Raw genomic sequence first — 27921 nt, forward strand, 5'->3', positions numbered from 1 at the left:
GGTCATTGATGCAAAATTTGACATTTATCTGTATCTTTCAATGTTTTGAGGTACGTGTGACAAATAAAGCTCACCTTTAAACCACAAAATGCTGTTTTTTGTATATTATTGAAACTATTTGTGATCAAAAGTTTGAATTTGCAATAATAATTCATTTTTGCCTACAGATAGTTTTACTTATGATCCTGCTTGGCATTCCATTTCAAAGTGAGATTTTCACATTAGTTCATATAGATTTTACTAGTAATAGGAAGTATTGGCCTCAGTACGTCCTGGTGCAATGGGATCCTCTGTTTGTTCATTTTCAGACAGTACTGTCAGTTCAGATTGGCACCAACATCTCCTCCACAATCTCCATCCGCACAGGAGCACCATAAGGCTGTGTGCTAAGCCCCACAGCTCTATGCACTTTACACTTCTGACTGTGAGGCTCAGCTCCAATGCCATATTTAAGTTTACTAATGACACTACTGGTGTAGACATAATATATGGTAATGACAAATGAACATTTAGGAGGGAGATTGAAAATCTGGCTGAGTGATGCCACAACAACAACCTCTCACTCAGCGTCAGCAAGACCAAGGAGCTGATAATTGACTTCAGGAATATTTGCCTGCATTCTGTAAATTAGCGCATTTTAAGTTGATTTAGCCAAAAATAGTGTCGCTGTAATGCACCATTTGCACTAATTGGAGGTCACAAACACAGCATGAGAGTTTTAGTAGTATATAGATGGGTGTTTTGGAATGTGAGCCGTCTAATGAAGGGAGTGTATTTTCGTGTTGTGTGCCTGACATGCGTGTAAGCTGAGTTTTGGTTTTGGTGGGAGATGGAGGGAGAAGGTGCCGGAGAGAAGAGGTCATAGGACTCGACCCAGAGCGGGGCCATGATCCAACGAAGGATGGGGTGATTGAAGGAGGATTGGTGAAGGGGAAACCATGAGCGCCAACTTGTGCACATTAGACTGTTCATTAAAATGGGCCTTTTACTTTTTTTGCTTTTTCTTTACTAACCTGCTTAGTCAAATTAAGAATTATAAAGCTAAACCGTTTAATTGTTTGCGGTGTACTGTCTGTTATTTTGTGGTACTGATTTGTGACAGGGTACCACACAGCATCCACACAAACAGGGGGTTTCGGGGTTGCCTTACACCTCAATCTCACACGTTTGGTGGGGCCAGAGATTATCTTCCCTAGACTTATGCAGCCAACAGAACCAGAGTGTTTCACAAACAAATGAGATAAATAGTTATATATGCTATATATACTTATTGGCAACAAATCATTTTGTGTAGAGTTGATTTTCAGATATTGGCATTAAGGCAGTTGAAAATATCATGATTAGAGAAGCATACTGTATATCAAGTCTTTCTGGCTCCTTTATTGCTTCACACATCTTCATCATATCAACTCTGCAAGGCAGCATTTCAAGAAATAAGTTCCCTGCACCAATTTGTCACTTTGTCTGTAATCTTTATAGAACCATACCTAAGATTCTTGCTGTATTTCCACCAGTAGTTTATTTTTATTGTGATCAATGAGCTGAAATCGCCTGCATTCTTCACTGCCTCTTCGAAAGAGAGCAAAGCACTGAAGGAAGTACCACAGTACCTCCTTCCCAACAAACATCCAGCTCAAAAATAGCCAAGAAGAAACAAATCAAGCAGATGTACTCTGCCTTGGAAAGGTTGCTGAACTTGGAGATTTATAAAAAAACACAGCCTTCCCTGTTGCTGTCTCAACCACAAAAGGCTTACCAGATAACATATTTGACATATTTTAGCTTTAGCTAGGAATGGGACTTTTATAACCACAGGCTTGTTCCCAGTTGTTCTGTTGCTTTGTTTTGGGCAAAAAGGTCTTCTGGCGAACAGTTTGATGCGAAGCAGGCAATGATGCCAAGTTTGTAAAACAATTCCAAGTGTTGATCCATACTATTTCCAGTGGAGCATTCCATAACTGTTTATTTATTGGAGACCTGATGTGACATATCTTCTGAAGAATGGAAAAGGAAACACAAATGCTTCTTTCCAAGTACTGCTGATCAACCGTGTTCACGTCCAATTTTACTACTGGGCTGCATAGTTAGAAGTTACAAAGACATATAAGGACATGGGAGATTATCCACTTTGAATCTAAAAGATTCATTTTTCTTCAAAGTGAGCAGTCTATGATTGTTCCAAGCAGAATTTCATGTTTTTCAGAAAATATAGAATTATTGTCATTAGGTTTTAAAGTTTTTTTTAATCAAGCAAATGTATGCATTTTAATGAGAGATAACACACTATTGATGCAGTGGTAATTTTTGTACCAGAGAACTAATACTGAGTAATTTCCAAACTCAAGCCAAATAATCTTTCATGGTTTAGTTTGTAGCTCAAAGTTACTACTGCATGAATGGCGTGTTTTATCTCAGTGAAGTTCACACATTTGTTTTGTTTTTGAATTTTTTTAAAGTAGATGTGTATAATTCATTGAGATATATACATGGTTTTTATAACATAGTAGTTTTGAGAAGCAAACTAGAGGATGGAGGATAATTGGACTTTGGGTTATTCAATGTTGGTTCTCTGGTGCAAAGTGTAATGATGTGATGGTATTGGGTTTGCTGTCCTTAAAGTTCTGAACTTAAACAATAATCTTAAACCCCATACGATATAGATAGCTGCCGGTACCCTCGCTCATGGGAGGTGATACTGTAGCCATCTATTCTTCAAAGGCAATATCACTTCCCTGTTTATCCCCCAGTATTCAGCTGTCCAATACCTACTATTTGAGGTGTGGGGCCTTCCTCCCTGCCAAGGAGATACTTCAAGCTAACAAAGTAGTTTTAACATGTTTCATTTATTTTTACTGAGACATGTTTAAATTTAGATAAAATCCTTAAAACATTTTTAAAACTCACAGAGGTTTTCTATCTTATAAAAGGTTTGTAAATTACAATTTCTAAAAGGCAAGGTATCTCCAAAACACAGGTACAATTTCTATAAGCTAGGGACATACCAATGAATTGCAGATGACTGAGCCTTCCGTTGCAGAAATTAGGGGCAGAGAAATGGATTCTAGTCACCCCATCGTTCTGTCATTTTTCTTATCATTCATTGATTATTCCTAACAATCCTGACTATTTTGCATTTATACTGTTTTATTGCTGTTTGGTGATTTAACAGCATGTGAGATTTTTTCAGATACCTTTTCCCACAGATAGTCTAAAGGCTTCTGGGGAGAGAGATCCCAGACACCCAAAATTAATGTTGTGAGGGCTGATTTTGAGTACACAACTCTCACAATTCTTGATAGGTTCAGCTGTTTCACGGCCTAAGTGATAGTCTGGTCTGCAAACTTCCTTGGACTAAATAATTTAGCCAGTGTTGTCTCGTTTGATGCAAGCCCAATTAACATAATCCCATTGTTTTACACTGCATCTCTTGAGCAGACGACCCTGTGCTGTGGGCCAGCACCCTGTGTTCTATAGACAGTGCTGTATGTTTGCAAAACTATCCTTTTAAGTTTAGACTGATTATTGTGTGCAATTTACATTCAGAACTGAAGACTGATTCTTGTTTATGACAGGAAGCTGAGCAAGGGATATTGGTTGGTAGTTTAACTAACTAAAAACTATTATTGACCCCTGGAAGAATCAACTGCTGTGTTAGAAAGCTGAGCTTCACAACCTCTCCCCGGGTCCTGGACAGTGCAGCATCTGTCCAGAGTGAAGTTCCAGTCCCTTAGTGAATGGAACATTGGCTTCTTTCTCTAAGGGACTGGAACTTCACTCTGGACAGATGCTGCATCTGTCTTTGGATGCTTCACCAGAAGGCTATCAGAAATGAAATGGATGCGTTATGAAGACATCCTTTGGGAAAGTAGTTAAGTTCCATTGTGTTTAAAAAGTTGAAGGCTGATTGCATTGACTTTCAAGTTGGTAAATTTTTGTACAGCATAGATGCAGAGAGGCACTTTTCTTCAGTATGGAATGCAGACAAAGAGAGGGACCGTTTTAAAATGAGAGAGTGAGAGTGAGAGGGAAAGACCCTATTGTATCCGCCTCCACCACCATCACTGGCAGCCCATTCCATGCACTCACCACTCTGCGTAAAAACTTACCCCTGACATCTCCTCTGTACCTACTCTCAAGCACTTTAAAACTGTGCCCTCTCATGGTAGCCATCTCAGCCCTGGGAAAAAGCCTCTGACTATCCACACAATCAATGCCTCTCATCATCTTGTACACCTCTAACAGGTCACCTCTCATACTCCGTTGCTCCAAGGAGAAAAGGCCAAGTTCACTCAACCTATTCTCATAAGGCATGCTCCCCAATCCAGGCAATATCCTTGTAAATCTCCTCTGCATCCTTTGTATGGTTTCCACATCCTTCCTGTAGTGAGGCGACCAGAACTGAGCACAGTACTCCAAGTGGGGTCTGACCAGGGTCCTATATACAGTGGCATGCAAAAGTTTGGGCACCCTGATCAAAATTTCTGTTACTGTGAATAGCTAAGTGAGTAAAAGACGACCTGATTTTCAAAAGGCATAAAGTTAAAGATGACACATTTACTTAATATTTTAAGCAAGATTACTTTTTTAGTTCCATCTTTTACAGTTTCAAAATAACAAAAAAAAGAAAAAGGCCCGAAGCAAAAGTTTGGACACCCTGCATGGTCAGTACTTAGTAACACCCCCTTTGGCAAGTATCACAGCTTGTAAATGCTTTCTGTAGCCAGCCAAGTGTCTTCCAGTTCTTTGGGGGATTTTCACCCATTCTTCCTTGCAAAAAGGCTTCTACTTCTGTGAGATTCTTGGGCCGTCTTTCATGCAGTGCTCTTTTGAGGTCTATCCACAGATTTTCGATGATGTTTAGGTTGGGGGACTGTGAGGGCCATGGCAAAACCTTCAGCTTGAGCCTCTTGAGGTACCTATTGTGGATTTTGAGGTGTGTTTAGGATCATTATCCTGTTGTAGAAGCCATCCTCTTTTCATCTTCAGCTTTTTTATAGACAGTGTGATGTTTGCTTCCAGAATTTGTTGGTATTTAATTGAATTCATTCTTCCCTCTACCAGTGAAATGTTCCCCGTGCCGCTAGCTGCAATACAAGCCCAAAGCATGATCGATCCACCCCCGTACTTAACAATTGGAGAGGTGTTCTTTTCATGAAATTCTACACCCTTTTTTTCTCCATATGTACCTTTGCTCATTGCAGCCAAAAAGTACTATTTTAACTTCATCAGTCCACAGGACTTGTTTCCAAAATGTATTAGGCTTGTTTAGATGTTCCTTTGCAAACTTCTGATGCTGAATTTTGTGGTGAGGACACAGGAAAGATTTTCTTCTGATGACTCTTCCATGAAGGTCATATTTGTGCAGGTGTTGCTGCACAGTAAAACAGTTCACTGGCACTCCAGAGTCTGCTAAATCTTCCTGAAAGTCTTTTGCAGTCAAATGGAGGTTTTGATTTGCCTTTCTAGCATTGAGCAGTTCTGTCAGAAAGTTTTCTTGGTCTTCCAGACCTCAACTTGACCTCCACCATTCCTGTTAGCTGCCATTTCTTAATCACGTTATGAACTGAGGAAATGGCTACCTGAATGTGCTTTGCTATCATCTTTTAGCCTTCTGCTTTGTAGGCATCATTTATTTTAATTTTCAGAGTGCTAGGCAGCTGCTTAGAGGAGCCCATGGCTGCTGATTGTTGGGACAAGGTTTGAGGAGTCAGGGTATTTATAAAGCTTTGAAATTTGCATTTCCTAATGATGACTGTGAACAAGCCATTGCCCTAACAAGCTAATGAAGGTCTGAGACCTTGGTAAAAGTTATCTGAGAGCTCAAATGTCTTGAGGTGCCCGAACTTTTGCATCATTCTCCTTTCCTTTTTTCACTCTAAAGTTGTACAAAACAAAAATAATACTCTAATCTTGCTTAAAATGTTGAAAAGAATGTTTCATCTTTAACTTTATGACTTTTCGAGATCAGTTCACCTTCTACTCACTTCTCTATTCACAGTAACAGATATTTTGACCAGGGGTTCCCAAACTTTTGCATACCACTGCAGCTTCAACTTTACCTCTCAGCTCTTAAACTCTGTCCCACAATTGATGAAGGCCAATGCACTGTATGCCTTCTTAACCACAGAGTCAACCTGTGTAGCACCTTTGAGTGTCCTATGGACTTGGACCCCAAGATCCCTCTGATCCTCCACACTGCCAAGAGTCTTACCATTAATACTATATTCTGCCATCATATTGGACCTACCAAAATGAACCACCTCACATTTATTCGGGTGGAACTCCATCTGTCATTTCTCAGCCCAGTTTTGCATCCTAACAATGTCCCACTGTAACCTCTGACAGCCCTCCACACTATCCACAGCACCCCCAACCTTTGTGTCATCAGCAAATTTACTCACCCATCCCTCCACTTCCTCATCCAGATAGGCTTTGCTGGTTGGTCAGATAGGTATTACAGAGCACTAATCAAATTTGACTAAATGGACTAATTTGACTAAGTGCCTCTCTCTGTTTTCAGGTCCCCAGCTTGTTGGAGTCCTAGGGCCCAGAATTTCTAAGAGAATACCCTTATTAGATGGTTACAGCAGCAGTATGGTCATGGCTAGCTGCTGCAAATTTCAGTAACACACGTGGCCCAAAGCATTGTATGCAACAAACATGGTTCATTTTCTTCAGGAACTGAGGCCAGGTTAGAGCAGGGGCTCCCAACCCTTTTTTTATGCCATGTACCTCGACCATTAACTGAGGGGTCTGTGGACCGCAGTTTGGGAAGCCCTGGACTAGAGGAAGCAGCTAAGGATGGAGGGAGGGTGACAGCTAAATGTTGAGTATTATCTCAGTAAGCAAGGAAGTTTAGTGGCTGCCGTTGTCTCTGCATCTTTAGGCAGGTGTATGCATGCCATATTTTGTTCAGAATATTTAGTTAACTTATTAAAGCAAGCTGCTCTGTGGGTAGATTCATATGTTGCAAGGATCCTAGATGCTCATTGAGTCATTAATCATTACATTGGCGGCTTCCTGTGTACAATGAAGCTACGTCCTCTGCTTGTTAAAATAATGTGGTCACTTGGGGTCAGGGCTTTGTTTTCCTGTTGGTGCTGGACTTGCAAGACCAAATTCACTATTCATTACTGATAATGACCTTGAATGCATTACCGTTGAAACACTGCCAGCGTTAAGGCAGTTTGTAAAATGGCTATCATCAGAGTGGTTCAAGTAGCAGAGAGTGAAATAGTGATATTAATATGCCTAAGTAATCAAAGATGGCCACCGTCTTAAAATCTTTACCAAGAGGTTGCTGAACCTTGTGGAAATTCTTACAGTGCAGAGAACTAACAAGAAAGGGACAGCCTGACACATCCTGGTGCAGGAAATTATTGAACTTAGTTAATTGCAATAATCCTTTGCTGTGGCAACACTGAATCCGATATTTCAGTAATACTCAGGCTGCTCATTAAAAAATAATAAAACAGTGATTTATAAAGCCAGTCTGCTGCCAAGTATGTGCCGTTCATTTCAGCGCCGGCAGTTCACTGCACATTTGTCTGAATTTGTGAAGAGGGTGGAAGAGGGGAATCGAGATACAATTTTAAAAAATGGTTTTATGTTTACTAAGTGAAAACCTAGCTTTCACATGATCAGTAACAAAATTTAAATATTTACATTGCATTGCAGAGTGGCCAAATAGCTCAGATCTCCCAAATGCTAAGGAAAGGCTGGATGGCCTTCATGCCTGGAATGGTATATTCCTGCCCCAGAGTTATCTGGTTGCCAGGAGTGGTTGCAAAAACACTGTGGCTTGAGACCATACATATAAAATACAGTCTTGTAAGTTATTTATGAGGGAAAAAAAATTAAACTTTTCTTGCTCGATAACGGACTTGAAAAATACCTGCTCATGGTGTAATTTGCACAGGCCTGAGGCGATTATGCGGTCCCATTACATTACTAATGGAACTACAACATATTACGTGCATGGCATGCTCTTATTATTAAAAGCTTGCATCATGTCGTCTAAAGAGAGCATGTGATAGTATTTAGACTGCGGCCCCTTTGCATTTGACCAGGTGCAGGGAATACACTTGATGTACGTGAGTAGAATATTTAGCATGACCAAACAGATTTTTTTTAAGGCTGCTGTGAGTGTTTATAGGAACACAATCACTTCAAGGCAAACGGTGTAGGTGGAATATTTTTAAAGCCCTGTGGTAAAAAAAAAGTGTCGTGTTAAAAAATAAGCAGAGGCAAATCTTTGGAATTTGCCCTTGAATGAATATACCCAAGTCAGATGTTGTAAATCTTGGAATCAAGAGCTACGAAATTGATGCAATAAAGATCAGTTGTGGTCATATTGACTAACAAAGCAAACATGACGACTGAATGGCCAATCCTGTGTCTATTTTTGATCCAACACACACACAAAATGCAGGAGGGACTCAGCAGGCCGGGGGCATCCATCCATAGATGCTGCCTGGCCTGCTGAGTTCCTCCAGAATTTTGTGTGCATTGCTTTGCATTTCCAGCAATCCACACTTTCTCATTTTTGATCTATTTTTGACGTCCATTATTAAGACTTAAGTACTCAGTGAAGTAAAGCATTTCCTGTTTGCACTCTGACAATGAGTCGCCATTTATTGGCTTCCTTGTGAACGAGCTGAGGAGAAAGGTTGGTAGCTTCCACACCGCATAGCATAGCAGCAAGAATCCAGAGTATGTAATGGGGGTTGAAGAAAATAGATTTTGCCTTCCTACTGTTTAGTTGAAAATTGTAGCTTCTTGCAGGATGATTACCTACTGTCCAGGAGCAATTTTCTATGGGAATTTAAGGATCCTCAGATGTGAGTGTTTTCTGTTGCCCTCCTCTATCAGGAAGTCCAAAACCCATGACTCTGACTGGGTTTGACAGTCGCATTGGATGTCAATGCTGTGCACAAGCCTGTGGGCTACCGTTCAATGAAACTCCATGATGATAGGCAGATGAGAAGAGGTAAAAGTTCAGACTAGGAAAAAGACTCAAAATAAATTATATAAACCAGTAGCTAAGATAATACTAGAGTGAGTTATGACTCTTTACTGCTTACTGTCACATTGCTGAAGTTAAGAAAACCCTCATTAGCAAAATGGGGAATTGGCTTTTTGATAAATGTGACTCCTGCATTCATACCAGGAAGGAATATTTGGCTGCACTACAGGGCACCCAAATGTGTCAGCATTCATCAGAGGCATTCATGCCCTTCAGTCATCTCCCTGGCAGCTTCCTTCTGTGAGTTCACTTTACACTGGCAGATGTGCTAGTATTTTGCATGAGCTTCGGCTCTCAGTATTCCTCTGTGATGGAGAGCACTTGGTAAATGAACTCCTTGCACACACACGTTCACATACACACAAACATTGCCTTCTCACTGCTGCCTTTGTGCTGAGTGTGCGCACTTTAATGTCTTCCCCTGTATATTCTGATAATGGGTCCTAAACTGAACTAATGTGCTCCATTGTGTTTATGGCACCTTTCCCGCCATACATGGCAGAATATTCTGTTTCTTTAGTAATGGGGATGTGTACGTGATGTGTACATGTTGTTTGTATACTGTATTTAAGGAAGAAGTTTATTTTGTAATGTGATTGTAACTACGTTGTGGGGTGCATCATATTCATATTCAGATGTAGCCTTAAATTAACTTTGTTAGTAACTAACGGTCCTAGTGCCTATAAAAGAAGCTGGTCACCCTCAGTGAGGGAGAGGTCGGGGCTGCTGGGGGTCCACAGTGGACAAGAGTAAGTGCGGAGTTATTATTGTGTTTTCTGATAGATATCTTCTTGTAAATATTGTCAGTTTTCTTTTCACTATTTTCACCAATATTTGTAAGTTTGATTTTTGACGCACCTAATAATTGCCCTTTCACTAAAGTGCTAAGCGACTCCAGACCATTTTTCTTTGGTTATAACCCACATATCTGACATCCTCCTATGTCTTAGCAAGTTCCTCTGTCAGCCCCCCCAGCACTCATTCCTCACCACTACTCCCCTGTATCTGAGGGAGTGATAGCTGTCTCGTGCTGTTCCCTTTAAAGACCAACTTCCTCAGGTCAAAGCAGTGAATACAGGAGGCCCAACCGCTAATGACTCCCACTTCCACAAGCAGCCTGCAAATACTGATTCTAGCGCATTCCCCCTTCCTTCTCAATCCAGAAGCAGCGTCTTGGCCTGAAACGTCGACTGTTTATTCATTTCGATAGATGCTGCCTAACTTAATGAGTTCCTCCAGCATTTTGCATGTGTTGCTTTCCCAACACTGTTCTAGAACTGTTTATTTTTGGAGCATTTTAAAACAATGGTAGGGGTTCCACTAATATTGTTGAAATTCTGGATTAGTTTCAGCAATGATTTTCTCAGTTCATGTGCTTTCCCTTTCTTTGATCATAATGCTGCTTTTCTTAATAGCGTGCACAGAGCGCTGTATTAGTCATCAGCAGGAGAAAGACGCTCCATCAGTAGTCCCTCACTGAACCGTTCTGAGCTCAACATTCGACAAGAAAACCAGACTCAAAACACCACAAGTAGCTTGAACCAAAAAATAATCCTGTTAATCATCCCACTCTGCCTCCTGTGAATTAGAATCAGGCTTATTATCACTGTCAAATGTTGTTTTGAGGCAGCACTACAGTAAAAGCACTAAAAAATTGCCATTAATTACAATAAGAAATTAAATAAATGAATAAGTGAGGTGGTGCTTATGGATTACTCAGAAATCTGATGGCAGAGAGAAGTTGTTCCCAAAATATTGTTTGTGTGTCTTCTGATTACTTTACCTCATGGGTTCCCAACCTGGGGTCCACGGACCCCTTGCTTAATGGTATTGGTCCGTGGCATAAAAAAGGTTGGGAACCCCTACTTTACTGCCTCCCTGGTGATAGTAATGAGAAGAGGGCAGCAGCATGAGAGGCAGCAGAATGATAGGGCTTTGGTTCAATGGGCTTAGGCGGTAACGGGATGAGGTGTGGTAGGTTTACTTGTGTTAATTGTAGAAAGGAGGAAGTATGTGTGTCAGGCCAGTTTTCTGTGCTCAGTGTCAGGTGTGGGAGGTCCTGGAGTCTCCAGGCCTCCCAGATGGCACATATGCACCAGGTGTGTCGAGCTGCAGCTCCTAAGGGACTGCATTAAGGAACCTTTGTCTGGTCAGGGAGAGCGAGGAGGTGATAGAAAGGAGTTATAGGCAGTGGTCACACTGGGGCCACAGGAGACAGACAAGTGGGTCACAGTCAGGAGAGGGAAGGGGGAGAATCAGGAACTAGAGAGTATCCCTGTGGCTGTACCCCTTGACAATAAGTACTCCTGTTTGAGTACTGTTGGTGGGGGGACAGCCTACTTGGGGGAAGCAACAGTGGCCGTGCCTCTGGCACCGAGTCTGGCCCTGTGGCTCAGAAGGGTAGGGAAAGGAAGAGGAAGGCAATAGTAATAGGGGACTCTATAGTTAGGGGGTCAGACAGGTGATTCTGTAGATGCAGGAAAGAAACTCGGATGGTAGTTTGCAGGGTCAGGGATGTTTCAGGTGGCGTCCAAGATATCCTGCAGTGGGAGAGAGAACAGCCGGAGGTCGTGGTACATATTAGTACCAATGACATAGGTAGGAAAAGAGAAAAGGTCCTGAAAAAAGACTGCAGGGAGTGAGGAAGGAAGTTGAGAAGCAGGACCGCAAAGGTAGTAATCTCGGGATTACTGCCTGTGCTACACTTTATGAGAATAGTTTGAGTGAACTCGGCCGTTTTTCCTTGGAGCAACGGAGGATGAGAGGTGACTTGATAGAGGTGTATAAGACAATGAGAGGCATTGATCGTGTGGATAGTCAGCGGCTCTTTCCCAGGGCTAAAATAGTTGCCACAAGAGGGCACAGGTTTAAGGTACTGGGGAGCAGATACAGAGGAGACGTCAGGGGTGAGTTTTTTACTCAGAGAGTGGTGAGTACGTGGAATGGGCTTCTGGCAATGATGGTGGAGGCGGATATGATAGGGTCTTTTAAGAGAATTTTAGATAGGTACATGGAGCTTAGAAAAATAGAGGCCTAGTAATTTCTAAGGTAGGGACATGTTCCGCACAACTTTATGGGCCGAAGGGCCTGTGTTGGGCTGTAGGTTTCCTATGTCTCTTAGATGGTGAGGCTCCTTAATAATGCTGTTTTTTTGAAGATATCCTCGATGGTGTCGAAGGTTGTAGCAGTGGTGGTGCTGGCTGAGCCCACAGCCCTCTGCAGCCTCTTTTGACCCTGTGCACTAGGATGTTTTCCACGGAAATTTGTTAGAACCTTTGGTGATGTGCCAGGTCTCTTTAAACCCCTAATGAAGTGAAGACACTGGTGTGCTGCCTTCTTGAGAGTTCATCCATGCATCTCTTTGTCACTATGTAGACTAGTTCAAAACAATTTTTTTAGAATGATCTGTGTTGAACACGCTTATTGTGATGTTATGCATGTGGCTGAGTGTGGGGGGAGCTCGCGGAATTGCCTGATCGAGCCATTTGTTTTGCTGTACTTGTTAAACTGAATATCAACTGAATGTAAATGTAATCTCTAGTAATTATATGTGTCTGTGCTGCAAAATGACAAATTTCACACCATTCAAGACAGTGATAAGAAAACTGACTCTGTTCTGCATTAACAACACATTGAATTGTTTTGATTTTTTTGTTTTATATACATAGAACAATACAGTATATGAACAGGCCATTCAGCCCAATGTGTTAGAGTCACAGACCTTTCCAACACAGAAACAGGCCCTTAGGCCCATCTAGTCTATGCCAACCTATTACTCTGGATAGTCCCATCAACCTGAACCTAGGCATTAGCCCTCCATAACCCTTCCATCCATCTACTTATCCAAACTTCTGTTCAATGTTGAAATCGAACCTGCATCCACCACTTCCACTGGATGCTTGTTCCTTACTCTAACCACCTTCTCACTGAAGGAATCCCCCCTCACGTTCTGCTTCAACATTTCAGACAGGCAGACAGACAGACATACTTTAGTGATCCCGAGGAAAATTGGGTTTCATTACAGTTGCACCAACCAGGAATAGTGTAGAAATACAGCAATATAAAACCATAAATAATTAAATAATAATAAGTAAATTATGCCAAGTGGAAATAAGTCCAGGACCAGCTTATTGGCTCGGGGTGTCTGACACTCCAAGGGAGGAGTTGTAAAGTTTGATGGCCACAGGCAGGAATGACTTCCTATGACGCTCAGTGTTGCATCTCGGTGGAATGTGTCTCTGGCTGAATGTACTCCTGTGCCTGACCAGTACATTATGGAGTGGATGGGAGACATTGTCCAAGATGGCATGCAACTTGGACAGCATCCTCTTTTCAGACACCACCATCAGAGAGTCCAGTTCCACCCCCACAACACCACTGGCCTTACGAATGAGTTTGTTGATTCTGTTGGTGTCTGCTACCCTCAGCCTGCTGCCCCAGCACACAACAGCAAACATGATAGCACTGGCCACCACAGACTCGTAGAGTGTCCTCAGCATCGTCCGGCAGATGTTAAAGGACCTCAGTCTCCTCAGGAAGTAGTGACGGCTCTGACCCTTCTTGTTTCACCTTTCACCCTAAACCTATGATCTCTAGTTCTAGCCCAACCTCAGTGGAAAAGGCCAGCTTGCATTTACACCATCTAAACCACTCTTACCCCTATCAAATCTCCCTTCATTCTCCATGCTCCAGTGGATAAAGTCAGCCTTTCAATAACTCAGGTCCTCAAGTCATGTTGTACTGAGCTAATTAAACTAATCATTTAAAACCCTAATAAACTAGGCCATTCTGACCATACAAGTTCATATCCCTCTGTCTTATTTATTTACGTACTTAGAGGTAGTGTAGTGGTTAGCACAAACGCTTTATAGTGCAAGTGACCCTGGTTCAATTCCTGCTGCTGCCTGTGTGTTTTCCTTGTAACCGTGTGGGTTTCCTCCTACAGTATAAAGACAGAGGTTAATTGGTCATTGTAAATTGTAGGCTAGGATTAAACTGGGGGATTTCTGTGTGGCTTGGCTCAAAGGGCCTGAAGGGCCTATTCTGTGTGATATCTCAATAAATAAATAGGTGGATAGATACAATATAGATTCTGTATCTCTTGCACCCTATCGACATATAATAGACATATAATGGTTGGTGGTTATTGATAGATGCCTTAACCTATCTAACCAGTAAAATAAATTTACTTTTGATTGATTCTCCTTTGACAATCAGCCTAGTGCCTTGTTAAGTTTAGCACTACAGGTTGAGGCACATATGCAAGGCCTTTACCTTTAAAAGTGATTTATTTTCAGCAAAAATGGAAAATATTTTATTGAATCATGATTAAAGAGAAATGCCAAGAGTTAAAACACCCAGCTATAATCTGCTGGAGGAACTCAGTGAGTTAAGCAGTATCTATGGAGGAGTGTGTGCAAGAGATATCATCAAAGTTTGGGTCAAAACCTGCAGCAGGGCTGAGGGTGGAGATGGAGGATAGTCAGTAGAAAGGGGAGAGGTGTTGCAGAGGCCATTAGGTGATTAGTGGACCAGGGAGGGGAGAGGATGGGCTGGAGATAGATGGAGGCAGAAAAAAAGAGGAATGGGTCAGGTAGGGGGAGGAGAGATAGGGACACTAGCTAGAGCATGACAAGCACATAGATGCCACAGCCAAAGAAGTTTGCCAACACCTCTACTTCCTCAGGAGGTTAAAGAAATTTGGCATGTTCTGTCGACCTTGCACTATGTTGTTGTCATTGTTCAGTCGTTAAGTCGAGCCTGACTCTTCATGACCTCACGGACCACAGGATTTTCATGACAAGATTACGGAAGTAGATTGCCAGGCCTTTCTTCCACGCAGATACTGCTGCTGCTCAGGTTGGGGCCTGGCTGGGTTTGAACTCAGGACCACATGCCGTGAAGTCCAGTGCTGATACCACTATGCCATCAGCCAGCTGTGATGCACCGTAGAAAATATCATATCTGTTTGCATCACAACAACTGCTTGGCATGTGACTGCAAGAAGCTGAAGAGAGTTGTGGACACAGATCAGCACATTATGGAAACCAGCCTCCCCTCCATGGACCCTGCTACACTTCTCGCTGTCTCAGAAAAGCAACCAGCATAGTCAAATCCTCCACTCACCCCGGCCATTCTCTGTTCTCCCCTCTCCCATTGGGCAGAAGATACAAAAGACTGAAAGCAGGCTCAAAGACAGCTTCTACCCTCCTGCATTCCTTAGGACAATAAGATGGTCAGTTGACCTCACAATCTATCTTATTGAGATTGTGATTGTCTTTACCTACACTGCACTTTCTTTGTAGCTATAAAACTTTATTCTACGTGGTTATTGTGTTACCTTGTTCTACTACAACACCTTGTGTAATGTTCTGAACTGTATGAACAGTGTGCAGGGCGAGCTTTCCACTGCATCCTTGATACATATGACAATAATAATTCGGTAAACCACTCAATAATAAACCAATAAAACAGGGACGCGAAGGCTATCACTGCTTGAATCTGATCAATAAGTAAAGTGATAATGGGAATCGTATGGAAAAGGTGAAGAACAGATGGAGCCAGAATATTTGGTGAGGGGAGTGGGCAGAAGCCAGTGGGTAACCTGTGTATCTACAGGTTGGTGGATGGAGCCTAGAGGGGGAGGGGACTGAAAATAGGTGATGGCTTGGAGGGGCTCGATCAAAAATAAATTAAACTGACTTGTTGAAGCAGTTGAGATATGTGAGGAATGCAATGTTCACAGTACTCGATTGAGGGAAATTTGCACACTCCTGTGGTATGTGAATGTCATCCTGCCATGTGCCAATATTCCACCAGAGTTATTTTTCTTGTTCTTCTACTGCTGGTGTAAATCAGCTTTTTCCTCAATTCTGTCAAGTTCTGACAGGTTATACAAAATTGAAGTAGCAAGATTATTTCCTGCATTGACTGATAAAAAGACATGTTTTTCTTTCGAGTTGTCGAATCGTGGAACACAATATTCAGGGTTTTGTCGTGAATCATACTGAAGGAGATCATGTTCCTGGTCAAAACAGCCCCTGTGGGTATTTGTGTTCTTAGAGGTGGCCAATTGCTTGTGAAAACAGTAGCTTTGGCGAATATTGTAGAGATTTGAGGGTTCTTTGCATACATAGCGAAGATTGTTAAAAGCTAAAACTAGTACTGTCAAATAAGTGAAACTATTTAAAGCAGGAATCCATACAGAATTCAATTTAATATACATGCGAGAGCATACAACAGGACCTGCTGATTCCAGTGCAGGTTTTGTTTTGGTCCAGTTTTGCATTGTTTCTGCTAAGTGCGGAAGACTGCGCATTAGGGACTATCCATTTTACACGAAGATTTCTTTGGTATTCCAAACTCTCACTGCGCTAACACTCAGCTGTAGATTACTCCTAGGCCTGAAGAGAGATCCAGTGCATTTCTTTTTTTTTCACAGAGCTCAAATTTCTTTCTGCTTTTTTCAGAAAATTTAAGAGCAAACAGTAAAATCAACATGGCCAGAGGATAAAATAGACCTGAATGGCTCGAATTTCCAGCAACTTGAAAATGGGACTGTAATGCGGTCGAAAGGCTGCTAAATTGATAGCAGCTGTCTAATGCCGACTGTATTACGGAGGCCCCATAAGTATGTGCCATCACATACCCACTGTACAATGCATATAAAAGATGGCTTTACTCCGACTTCCCCCGCTAAGGCAGAATTCAGATAACAGGCCAAAGGAGATTGCGGTTATAAATCATCTGACTAAGGTCAAATTTGAAAAGACATGCCAAAATTCTGTTTTTTTAAAATGCAGTAATTTGCCTGCTTTGGTTTAAAGCTACATTGCTGATTAGATTAATCCAGCTCGGCCTCAGTTTGAATAAATATACAGAACCAATACAAGCCCATGAGAGAGAAGTGGATGTTTAAAGGCACAGTGCGTCACTTCATGATACTAATACACTTAGCTTTCGATTTCATTATTTGTGACAAAAAAAAATGTTTGTAAATCACACTCTTATTCCGGAAGCTTCTGAACCTGATTCATGTAGCTTTCAAATAGGTTGTCTGGTTTCAGAGATGGCAGCATGGATAATTTTCATGATCAGCTGATAAAGGAAGTGCTATCTTCTCTTGTCAGAGGTCAGATTTTACAAATATTCAGGCGAAACTCAGCAGTTCAGCCAGAATCTATGGAAAAGAGTAACCAGTCGACCTTTTGGGCTGAGACCCTTCATCATTTACCTCTTCTCACTTGCCTATTTCTTCTCCCTGGATCCCCTCCTCCTTCCCTTTCTCCTATGGTTCCACTCTCTTCTCCTATCAGATTCCTTCTTCCCCAGCCCTTTACTTTTCCCACCCACCTGGCTTCACCCATCTCCAATTTCCTCCAGCTATCCTCCTTTCTCTTTCCCCTTCAACCTTTTTATTCTGGCATCTTGCCCCTTACTTCTCTGTCCTGATGGAGGGTCTTGGCCCGAAATGTCAACTGTTTACTCTTTTCCATAGATGCTGCCTGACCTGCTGAGTTCCTGCAGCATTTTGTGTGTTTTGCTTTGGGTTTCCAGCATCTGCAGATTTTCTTGTGTTAGTGTTACAAATACTAACTTCACCCCCCACCCCTCCCCTGTTTGGGATTGTACCAAGGGTAATACTGTATTCCTATCGCAGGGACTTGAGTAACGTCTATTTAATTTTGCCTGCAGTAACCATCCAGGTCACTTGCTGATTTATTTTCTGCTTCTTTATGTGATCTTCTAAGAGCCCTTTGCTGTTGTATGCAATTACTTACATATCAACCTATTGTGATATCCAGTTACTTAAAAACATTTTCTGCCTTGGTACATGGTTGTCATCTTTATCTTCTTTACTCGTTCTGTGGAGCTGTCGTGTAAGTATGTTGGTCTATACAAGTTTACGCACTTAGCTCTGAATAGAGATAAAGAGCGTGACTGTCAGTACCTTTGGTTTTCATGAATGCAGTGGGCTGACAGCGCTTTAATAGGAATTCACTTTTAAATCCTTTTGCCCTCATTCGAATTCCTGCCGACCAGCTAAATCGCCCTAGCTCTTTATGACATTGTCTCTTTATCCTATAGTTCTAAGGGAAGCCAGATGCACCTTCAAATTTCAACTTTGATATTGAGTATGTCTAGACAAGCTTGACATCAGATGTACAGCAAAGCTGCTAGAGGAGTCTGTTCCCCAAAAGAAGGATCTTTGTGCAGACGCTGAGCATGAATATTTCTTATGGCCAAGAGCCGGTGAACTCATTGGTCAATATTGTGCCAGATCCTGCATACCAGAAGTTCAAAGGTTGGACTCACTCTCTTTTCTGAGTTAACTGTAATCAGCTGGAGCATTGGGAGAGCCACTGCATCTGGCTTCAGCTATAGATTGGGGAAAAAAATCTTGCAGACTTCCATTAACTACTGATATTATGTCACGATACACTGAGTCCTCATGGGAAATCTGAAGCGTGTGGCATTCGGTTCAGACCCAGATTTATTTCAGCTTTGGTCCTTCCTGAGGCCCTCCATTCGTCAGGGTCGATTGTGGATATTGCGTCCTAACTCTCTATATGATACCCAAACCAGTAAGCAAAGCCAGTGCAGTGCAATATAGAGAGCAAGCTATAAACATGAGAAAGTCTGCAGATGCTGGAAATCCAGAGCAACCCACACAAAGTGCTGGAGGAACTCAGCAGATCAGGCTGTGTCTTTGGAAATAAATAAACAGTTGACATTTTGGGCTGAGAATCTTCTTCAGGAATCAAGCTGTTGCCCATGCAGCAGGCTCCCCATCACAGCTGATAAATCCAAAGGAACGGCTGAGACTGCTACAGCTTGGCATCAGTGGTAAACAGGATTTTCCGATCAGTGTTGAATTCAACATAGGACGGCCCTAGGAACTGTAACTCTGGATTTTTCCTTTGGAGTTTACTCTGTCTGCCAGAAAAAGTGGGATCTCCCAGTGGCCACCAATTTTAATTCCACTTCCCATTCCTATTGTGACATATCAGTCCATAGCCTCCTCTATTGTCATGATGAAGCCACACTTAGGTTGGAGGAGCATTCTGTCTGGGTAGCCTCCAATCTGATGACATGAATGTTGATTTCTCGAAGTTCTGGTAATGTCCCCCTTCCCCTTCACCATTCCCTTTTCCTATTTCCCTCTCTCACCTTATCTCCTTACCTACCCATCACCTGCCTCTGGTGCTCCTCCCCCTTTTCTATCCTCCATGGCCTCCTGTCCTCTCCTATCAGATTCCCCCTTCTTCAGCCTTGTATATCTTCCACCAATCAAATTCCCAGCTCTTTATTTATCCCCTCCCCCTTCCCAGTTTCACCTATCGCCTTATGTTTCTTTCTTCCCTCCCACCCGCCTTCGAACTGTTCTTTTTCTCTCCAGGCCTTATGAGGGGCCTCGCCTGAAACATCAGCTATACTCTTTTCCATAGATGCTGCCTGACATCTTGAGTTCCTCTGGCATTTTGTGTGTGCTGAGAAGGTCTGAGATCAGAGTTTTCCTTCTCCTTCTCCTAGATGAGCTGCCAACCACAGCTGATGAGCCCCATCTGCTCAAAATGACTGGTTTTAAGGAGCTTGTAACCCACCTTTTCCCTGTCTCCTGTCAGTAGAAATAGTTCTGCCAAGCTTAGTAGGTAAGCCACATGTGAAAGCCAGAAGTTGGAGGCTACTTAAGTTGTATGCCATTGACAGTAATTAACAGATAGTGGGAGCTTATCCCCAACTACCTCCCCTGGCTAGAACAACCTTAAGCAAACATTGAGTAATCAGTAGGAATTAGTTGTCAAGGCCCTATCAAGATATTGGACAAGACTAGCAATATAAAACTTTCAAGAAAAAGTTTTACATAAATGTTTGTGCAATGCTACCATTTTAAAGGAACTAGGCCTGAGATAGTTTGGCTCAACTCAGTCCTTTTAAAGCACCCCACAGTAGTGTAGTGGTTAGCATATGCTATTACAACTCGGGGTGTCGGAGTTCGGAGTTCAATCTTGGCATCCTCTGTAAGGAGCTCGTACATCCTCATCGTGGAATGTGTGGGTTTCCTTCGGGTGCTCCGGTTTCTTCTGGGTGCTCCAGTTTCCTCTCTCAGTCCAAAGACATACCAGTGGTAGGTTATTTGGTCATTGTAAATGTCCTGTGATTGGGTTAGGATTAAATCGGGAGTTGCTGGGTGATGCGGCTCACAGTACCAGAAGGACCTGTACCATGCTGTATCTCTAAAAGAAAACAAAAGAGAAAAGCCCTTTAGTTGACAAACCATGTCATTTCCAAACGTGAGAAAATGCCGAGTTTCCTGATGAAGGGTCTCAGCCTGCAACGCTGACCGTTTACTCTTTTCCATAGATGCTGCCTGGCCTGCTGAGTTCCTCCAGTGTTTTGTGTGTGTTGCCTTGTTACTTACAGTCAGTCTGTGTATTTGCAAAATGCTGATGTGCAGCAAAAAGAAAACTGTATAGCTGGCCATTCAATATCTGAAAGAAGAGCAGACTAATATTTTTGAAATATGTCTTCATTTGAAAGCATTTAATCCTTGAATCTTCTCATTAAAATGCTTACTGATTGGTTGACCATTTCCAACATTTCTGTCTTTTGTTTCTGATTACTTCAGCTTTCTCTATATCCATTACATGAAGTATTTAATCTAAAACTGATGCTTCCTTTTGACACAGGAAGTTTTTATTCAGGGATTGAAAAACTAGAGTGCTAGAAAAGAACGCTGAACTCTCTGAAATCATTATGGTCTGGAATTTCCTGTCTCATTAATATCCTGAGCTGAGAATTTTTAAAATTCATCGTGGAGATGATCACTACAGGAGGTTAGATAAGATTGTAAGACTGTAAAATGTAGGAACATAATTAGACCATTTTGCTAATTGAGTCTGCTCCTCAATTTCATCATGGCTGATCAAACTTTCTTCTCAGCCCTCAAACTCCTGCCTTCACCCTGTATCCTTGACTGGACCAGTCAAGAATCTGTCAACCTTTGCCTTAAATATACATAAAGACTTGGTCTCCACAGCTGCCTGTGGTAACAGATTCTACAGATTCACTACTAGATGTAGACACAAGAGTTATGGCAGATGCTGGAAACCTAGAGTAATGCACACAATGTGCTGGAGGAGCTTAGCAGGTCAGGCAGCATCTATTGATGGGAATAAACAGTTGAAGTTTTGGCCGAGACCCTCCATCAGGACTGGAAAGAAAGAAAGAAGAAGTCGGAATATGAATGTGGGGGGAGGAAAGACGTACAAGGTGGTAGGTGATAGGTGAAACTGGGGGAGGGGTGAAGTAATGAGCTGGGAGGTTGACTGGTGGAAGAGACAAAGGGCTGGAGAAATGGGGTGACAGGAGAGGACAGAGGACCATGGAAGAACGGGAAGGGGGGATGAGCATCAGAACTTTTGATTGTCTTATGTTTACTTTGCTTTGAGCAGACTAGAGAATCATAGGGAGTGTGATGGGAATAATGATGCTATGCTCTTATGGAAAGCTATGACCCCCCTCCAAAAATTGTTGGAAGCTCTTAATAGGTTTGGTAGTGGTCTGACAATGACAGGAAACCTGTGGAGGAGAGTTTTTAAAGTGGAAGAGCTGTTACACTGGGGCAGTTCCGCTCTATCAACCGTAGAGGTCCAGGTCCAGTGGTAGAAACAAACGTCACAAACTGATGTCTTCCTCGGTTGTAGTGAATGACGGTGACATTTCCTGTGCCTTGCCATGCCCTTCGCTCCCCACGGATCGTTGCAGTTCCTAGCTGTTGGATCTCACTGTAGGTCTCATCTGCTCAATCCGCTGGGTCTGCTAGTATCTTTAGAGAAAGAAAAAAATGGTGCTTCTGGCTGAAATCACTTGTCATAGCTGGGAAGGAGAGGACTGAACTATAAGAACAAGGATGTGATACTGAGCCTTTATAAGGCATTGGTCAGACCGCACTTGGAGTATCGTGAGCAGTTTTGGGTCTCTTATCTAAGAAAAGATGTGCTAGCATTGGAGAGGGTCCAGAGGAGGTTCACAAGAATGATTTTGAAATGAAAGGGTTAACATATGAAGAGCATTTGATGGCTCTGGGCCTGTACTTGCATGAGTTTAGCAGAATCGGGAAGGGTTGGCGGGGGGGAATCTCATTGAAACCTTTTGAATATTGAAAGGCCTAGATAGAGTGGATGTAGAGAGGATGTTTCCTATAGTGGGGGAGACTAGGACCAGAGGGCAGAGCTGCAGAATAGAGGAACATCTATTTAGAACAATGATGAGGAAGAATTTCTTTAGCCAGAAGGTAGTGAATTTTGGAATTCAATTCCTAAATGGTTGTGGAGGTCAAGTCATTGAATATGTTTAAGGTGGTGGTTGATAGGTTCCTGATTAAAGGTTACAGGGAGAAGGCAGGAGAATAGGGCTGAGAGGGCTAATAAATCAGCCTGGGTGGACTGGTGGAGCAGACTTGATGGGCTGAATGGCCTAATTCTTCTCCTATTCTCTTGGTCTTCTGGAAACAAGTTTGCTTTAAGTTGCAGAGAGGGTGGGGGGGGGGGTTAGTGACAGATAGGACTTAGGGAATATCTCTAATAGGGTGAGAGCAGGTATGTCATGATGATAAGCAAATAAATGGAGGGAGAGAGAAGGAGGTGATTAATTCTGATACCAACTGGGAAAGTGAATTTACATGTTTTACCCAAGGAAAATATCCATTTTTAGTGTATGCAATGAAATGTTTGAATAATTAAGTAGGTTCTGTGCTTTAGAGAAATAGAGGAGAAGAAAATTACAGAGGACATTCCTGTGATTAGTGCCAAACGTGAGTCCATTCAGCCCATTGAGTCTGCTATTTGTGATGGAGCAAATGGTCAGAGTGGGAAGAATGTAAAGCGGGAGAGATCTGGTAAAGCAGACAGAGCAATGAAGATGGGAGGTGCTGATTTCACAGATGAATTTGAACAAAAGGATGAGAATTTGAATGTGATTATTAGTTCACCATGAGCCAGTATCCGTCAGCAGTTATGGTAATGGTGCTGAATGGGACTTGCTATAGGGCAGGAAATCACAGCAGAGCTTGCAGTGAGCTTAAGTCAATAAAGAGAGCATTGGAATGAAAATGTCTGAAAGTAAGAAAAATATTAGACCATAAGGCATTAGGACAGAATTAGGCCATTCAGCCCATCGAGCCTGCTCCACTACTTGATCATGGCTGACATTTTCCCTCTCAATCCCAATCTCCTGCCTTCTCCCCTTTGGTGGGAGTTGCAGCAGCAGATGGCCTGAGAAAGTGGTGGAGATGGACAGTGCCACAGAAGTGGAAGTACACAATTCATGTGAATGGACAGGCATGGAGTCTTACTTATATCAATGAGGCATAGCCATCTGGTGGTGCAGTGGCATCAGCATGGGACTTCAAGGTGAGTGGTCAAGGTTTCAAATCCAGCTGGCTCCTTGCATGCTTTCCATCCGAGCTAGGTTGAGTGTTGAGCTCACAACTTGGCCTCAAATGCTAAAAAACTACTGCCTGATGTGTCACAAGGTGTGGAGAGGAATAACAATGATGCATAATCATAAATGTTTTGTCACAGTTTTCTGCACCATATAAACCAGCCAACAGCATTGAACAGCATTAACCCTAAGTAGCCTCTTTACCCGCAAATGTTGCAATTCTAACTGTAAAATCCAGGGTGGGTAAATTAATGTCTACATTGGGAACAGTAAAAGATAATGGAATCCACATGTAACAATCATAAATTTTGAAGCAGGTAAGTTCTGACATACTTGCTGAAAGTTCCCGTTCCACTTTGATGTGTGCAGCGCTTTTTAAAATCAAAGACTGACTATCCAAATTGTTTTCACTTCAGCGACAGCTAAACCAATCTTAATTGTGCTTTGATTAATTAGGTATAATCCACCAGATGAAAGGAGATTATGAAAGTGCTCTGAAACTCCACAAGACTCACCTCTCCATTGCTCAGGAGCTCAATGACTATGCCGCGCAGGGAAGAGCTTATGGAAATATGGGGAATGCGTATAACGCACTGGGCTCGTATGACCAGGCAGTGAAGTACCACCGTCAAGAACTACAGATCTCCATGGAAGTAAATGACCGGGCATCACAGGCATCGACCCATGGCAATCTTGCTGTTGCCTACCAGGCCCTGGGTGCCCATGATAGGGCCTTGCAACATTACCAAAGTCATCTGAACATAGCACGAGAGCTGCGGGATATACAAAGTGAGGCCCGTGCGCTTAGCAACCTGGGCAACTTCCACTGCTCAAGAGGAGAGTTCGTTCAAGCTGTTCCATATTACGAACAGTATTTACGCTTGTCTCCTGACTTACAAGACATGGAAGGTGAGGGAAAAGTGTGTCATAACCTTGGCTACGCACATTATTGTCTTGGAAGCTACCAAGAGGCTGTAAAGTACTACGAACAAGATTTAGCTCTCGCCAAGGATTTGCATGATAAACTTAGCCAGGCAAAGGCTTATTGCAACTTGGGCCTAGCATTTAAGGCCCTTACCAACTATACTAAAGCAGAAGAATGTCAGAAATATGTTCTATCGTTAGCCCAATCTCTAAACAATCCTCAAGCCAAATTTCGAGCCTTGGGCAATCTGGGTGATATTTTAGTGTGCAAGAAAGATGTGAATGGCGCAGTTAAGTTCTATGAACAGCAGCTGACCTTGGCTCATCAGGTTAAAGATCGGAAACTTGAAGCCTCAGCTTATGCAGCTCTGGGTACTGCCTACCGACTAATACAGAAATACGACAAAGCACTGGGATATCACACACAAGAGCTTGAGGTCTATCAAGAACTGGGTGATTTGCTGGGAGAATGCAAAGCACATGGGCACCTTGCAGCAGTCTACATGGCCCTTGGCAAATACACCATGGCTTTCAAATGTTATGAAGAGCAGTTGGATTTGGGGCAGAAGCTGAAAAATCCCAACATTGAGGCACAAGTCTATGGCAACATGGGGATCACCAAGATGAACATGAATGTCATGGAAGATGCGATCGGCTACTTTGAACAGCAGCTGGCGACCCTGCAGCAGCTGAGCGGTAATGATGCCGTATTGGACAGAGGGCATGCTTATGGAAACCTGGGAGATTGCTACGAGGCATTAGGAGATTATGAGGAAACTGTCAAATATCATGAACAATTCTTATCAGTGGCACAGAGCCTCAATCGGATGCAGGAACAAGCCAAAGCCTATCGGGGACTCGGAAATGGACATCGGTAAGTACAAAGCTAAAGAAAGAGTGAGTGTGTGTGTGTGTGTGTGTGTGTGTGACTCATTATATGTTGGCACGTACAGTATGTTAAGGATGGTGGTGAATATTGGTAGCTCGGGTTGAGGCGTTTGATGTTGCAGTGTTCAGCGAGCTTGGCAATTAGCTTGCAGACATTTCATCACCAGCTGTGGTGACCTCCTTAGTGCGCAGTTGTTGGTGTTCCTCCCTGGGAGTGTTTGCATTTACATAGGCCCCCATTCACTTGCTTTGGTCCTGATTGGTTACCCCTTCAGTTCTCCTGTAATTCTATTGGCTCACGTTTCTTTGGCTCTTAGGGATTTGTAGATGGTGTCTATTTCAATATGTCTGTTTACGGAGTTATCAGAAGAGAAGTTATCTCTTCGGATAACGCTGCAAACAAACGTATCAAAATAGGTACCATCTACGAATGCCTAAGAGCCAAAGAAATGTGAGCCAATAGAATTCAAAGGGCAACTAAGGACGTAGCCAATCAGGATTGAGGCAAGTGAACCTGGGGGGTGGGGGGGGAGGTCCCGGTATATAAATGCAAGCACGCACAGAGGGAAAAACCAACGACTGCACACTGTGGATATCACCTCAACTGGTGATGACTCATCTGCAAGCTAATTGCCAAGCTCGATGAACACCGCAACATCAAACAATATGTGTATATCTACCCTGCCTGTGCGCAAGCCGTAATTGTTCACTCATGGCCGAGAGGAAAAAAAACACTTAAGGTTTATAAGATTTACCAAATTATACATAATGGCTCTAAATCAGTTTGTTTCAGACCATCTGTGGAAGCAAATTAATTCAGTTAAAAATGAGTGAATAAGCATCTGTACTAATCATCTAACTACAGTGAATGTGAAGCCTGATCAAAGCAGAGCTAATAAAGCTTTATATCCTATTATAGTGCAGTTAGTATATCGTATTGATATTCTTGCAGTACTACTACTCCTGAGGCTTTAATTAGATCCTCCAAATAGCATATGAATACCATTACAGAATGTTTTTAAATAGTCAGGGGAAGAAAGGATACGGGGAAAGGAAAATGCCAATATATGAAATGCTTCTACTAATATACAATGGAAACCACTTTGCACAGATGGGTACTCCCTTTAAATTTCCCTTGCTCTGGATTTGGCAGAACTTCAAAGTTCAAAGTACATTTATTATCAAAATACGTATATGTCACCATATACAACTCTGAGATTCATTTTCTTGTGGGCATACTCAATAAATCTATAGAATGATAACCGTAACAGAATCAGTGAAAGACCACACCGACTTGGGCATTCAACCAGTGTGCAGAAAACAACAAACTGTGCAATCACAAAAAGAAAGAAATAACAATATTAAATAAATAAGCAACAAATTTCGAGAACATGAGATGTAGATTCCTTGAAAGTATGTCTATTGGTTGTAGGACCATTTTAATGAAGGGGCTGTGCTGACTGGTTGGGAGGACTTTACCTGTGATAGACTGGCCATATCCACTACTTTAACCAGGAAATTGTTTGAGATTTACCATCCAGAATTGTGTTAGCCATCAGTTCTGGTGAGATTATAGAATCAGACAAGGCACTTTCAGCCAAAGTCCGTATTGAAAAGCCTGAAGTTTTTCTGGCATCGATTATATATTCAATGACATACTGTGAGTCATTGCACAATGCAAGTGTCTGCCCAAGTCAATATAAATCAGATCTGAAAGTTCCACACTGAGACTATTGTGGATCAAAATCAGGAGAGATAGGAGGACATTGCATAATGTGTTTTGTTTCCATGAGATTTGAAAGGGTATGCCGCTGATCTCGAGGGATCTTACTGGATGGCTTCAGGATTGACTACAGACTGTGCAACCACCTCCCACAGTCCACAGGGTGTGCTAAATAACTCTAAATGTTTTTGTTTGCATTTAGCTGCTACTCAGTGGGTGAATCAGTGGTTCAACTGGCAGCTCTCGGATTACATGACCTATTCCTGCTCCTGTTTCTTCTGCTCTTAAGTTCTGTCCATTGTTGGAGACTATGAGAGGCCACTCTTAGCAGTTCTGGAGACAAAGACATGTCCACATGCAAAAATCCTACTCCCAAAGAATCTTTAGAGACATCTGGACATGCTTGTAAAGCAATTTATTCACCACCCAAGGTTTTTTATTTCAAAAATTTATTTCATTCATTTCAGTGAAAACAATGAGTGTCATTGGGAGTATAGTGGTTTGTCTTACACTATTGCAGTACCAGTGACCTGGGTTTAATTCTTCCATTGCATATAAAGAGTTTGTACCTCTTTCCTGTGGTATATGCAATGGCATATTTTATGTTCTTTATGCGGTCCTTCTTCACCAAGCCTTTGCAATGTGTTCAGGGTGTCTATCAGCACGTAGCTCTGCATCCTGGAATCTGCTTACAGACATCTCCTTATGCAGGAGACCAGTTTCGGGCAGCTCAAAGTAAACCTTCCACCAAACTGGTGACCTTATCACAACAGTTCATGTTTGCGTCAGGACATGCCCCTGGGAACAGTCTGTAGATCTGAGTCTTCTGTTTCAAAGCTGCTTGAAGCAACCTCAACAAGGAATTTTGTTTCCTTTTCCCAACCTTCTTGGTAAACATGGCCACAAAGAAGTGAGT

The 27921-nt window shown here is 42.3% G+C and overlaps 1 protein-coding gene across 7 annotated transcripts in view; it reads left to right on the forward strand.

Annotated features, from left to right (window-relative positions):
- The window catches only part of ttc28 (tetratricopeptide repeat domain 28), an 886755-nt gene that overhangs the window by 635913 nt on the left and 222921 nt on the right, over positions 1–27921 (forward strand). For all 7 annotated transcript variants that reach the window (XM_059988046.1, XM_059988048.1, XM_059988047.1 and 4 more), the window contains one exon: positions 23927–25268. In XM_059988046.1, the coding sequence (XP_059844029.1) occupies positions 23927–25268 (1342 nt within the window). The remainder of the gene's footprint in view (positions 1–23926; positions 25269–27921) is intronic.

Source organism: Hypanus sabinus, chromosome 13 (genome assembly GCF_030144855.1).
Source record: "Hypanus sabinus isolate sHypSab1 chromosome 13, sHypSab1.hap1, whole genome shotgun sequence".
Lineage (NCBI taxonomy): Eukaryota > Metazoa > Chordata > Chondrichthyes > Myliobatiformes > Dasyatidae > Hypanus > Hypanus sabinus.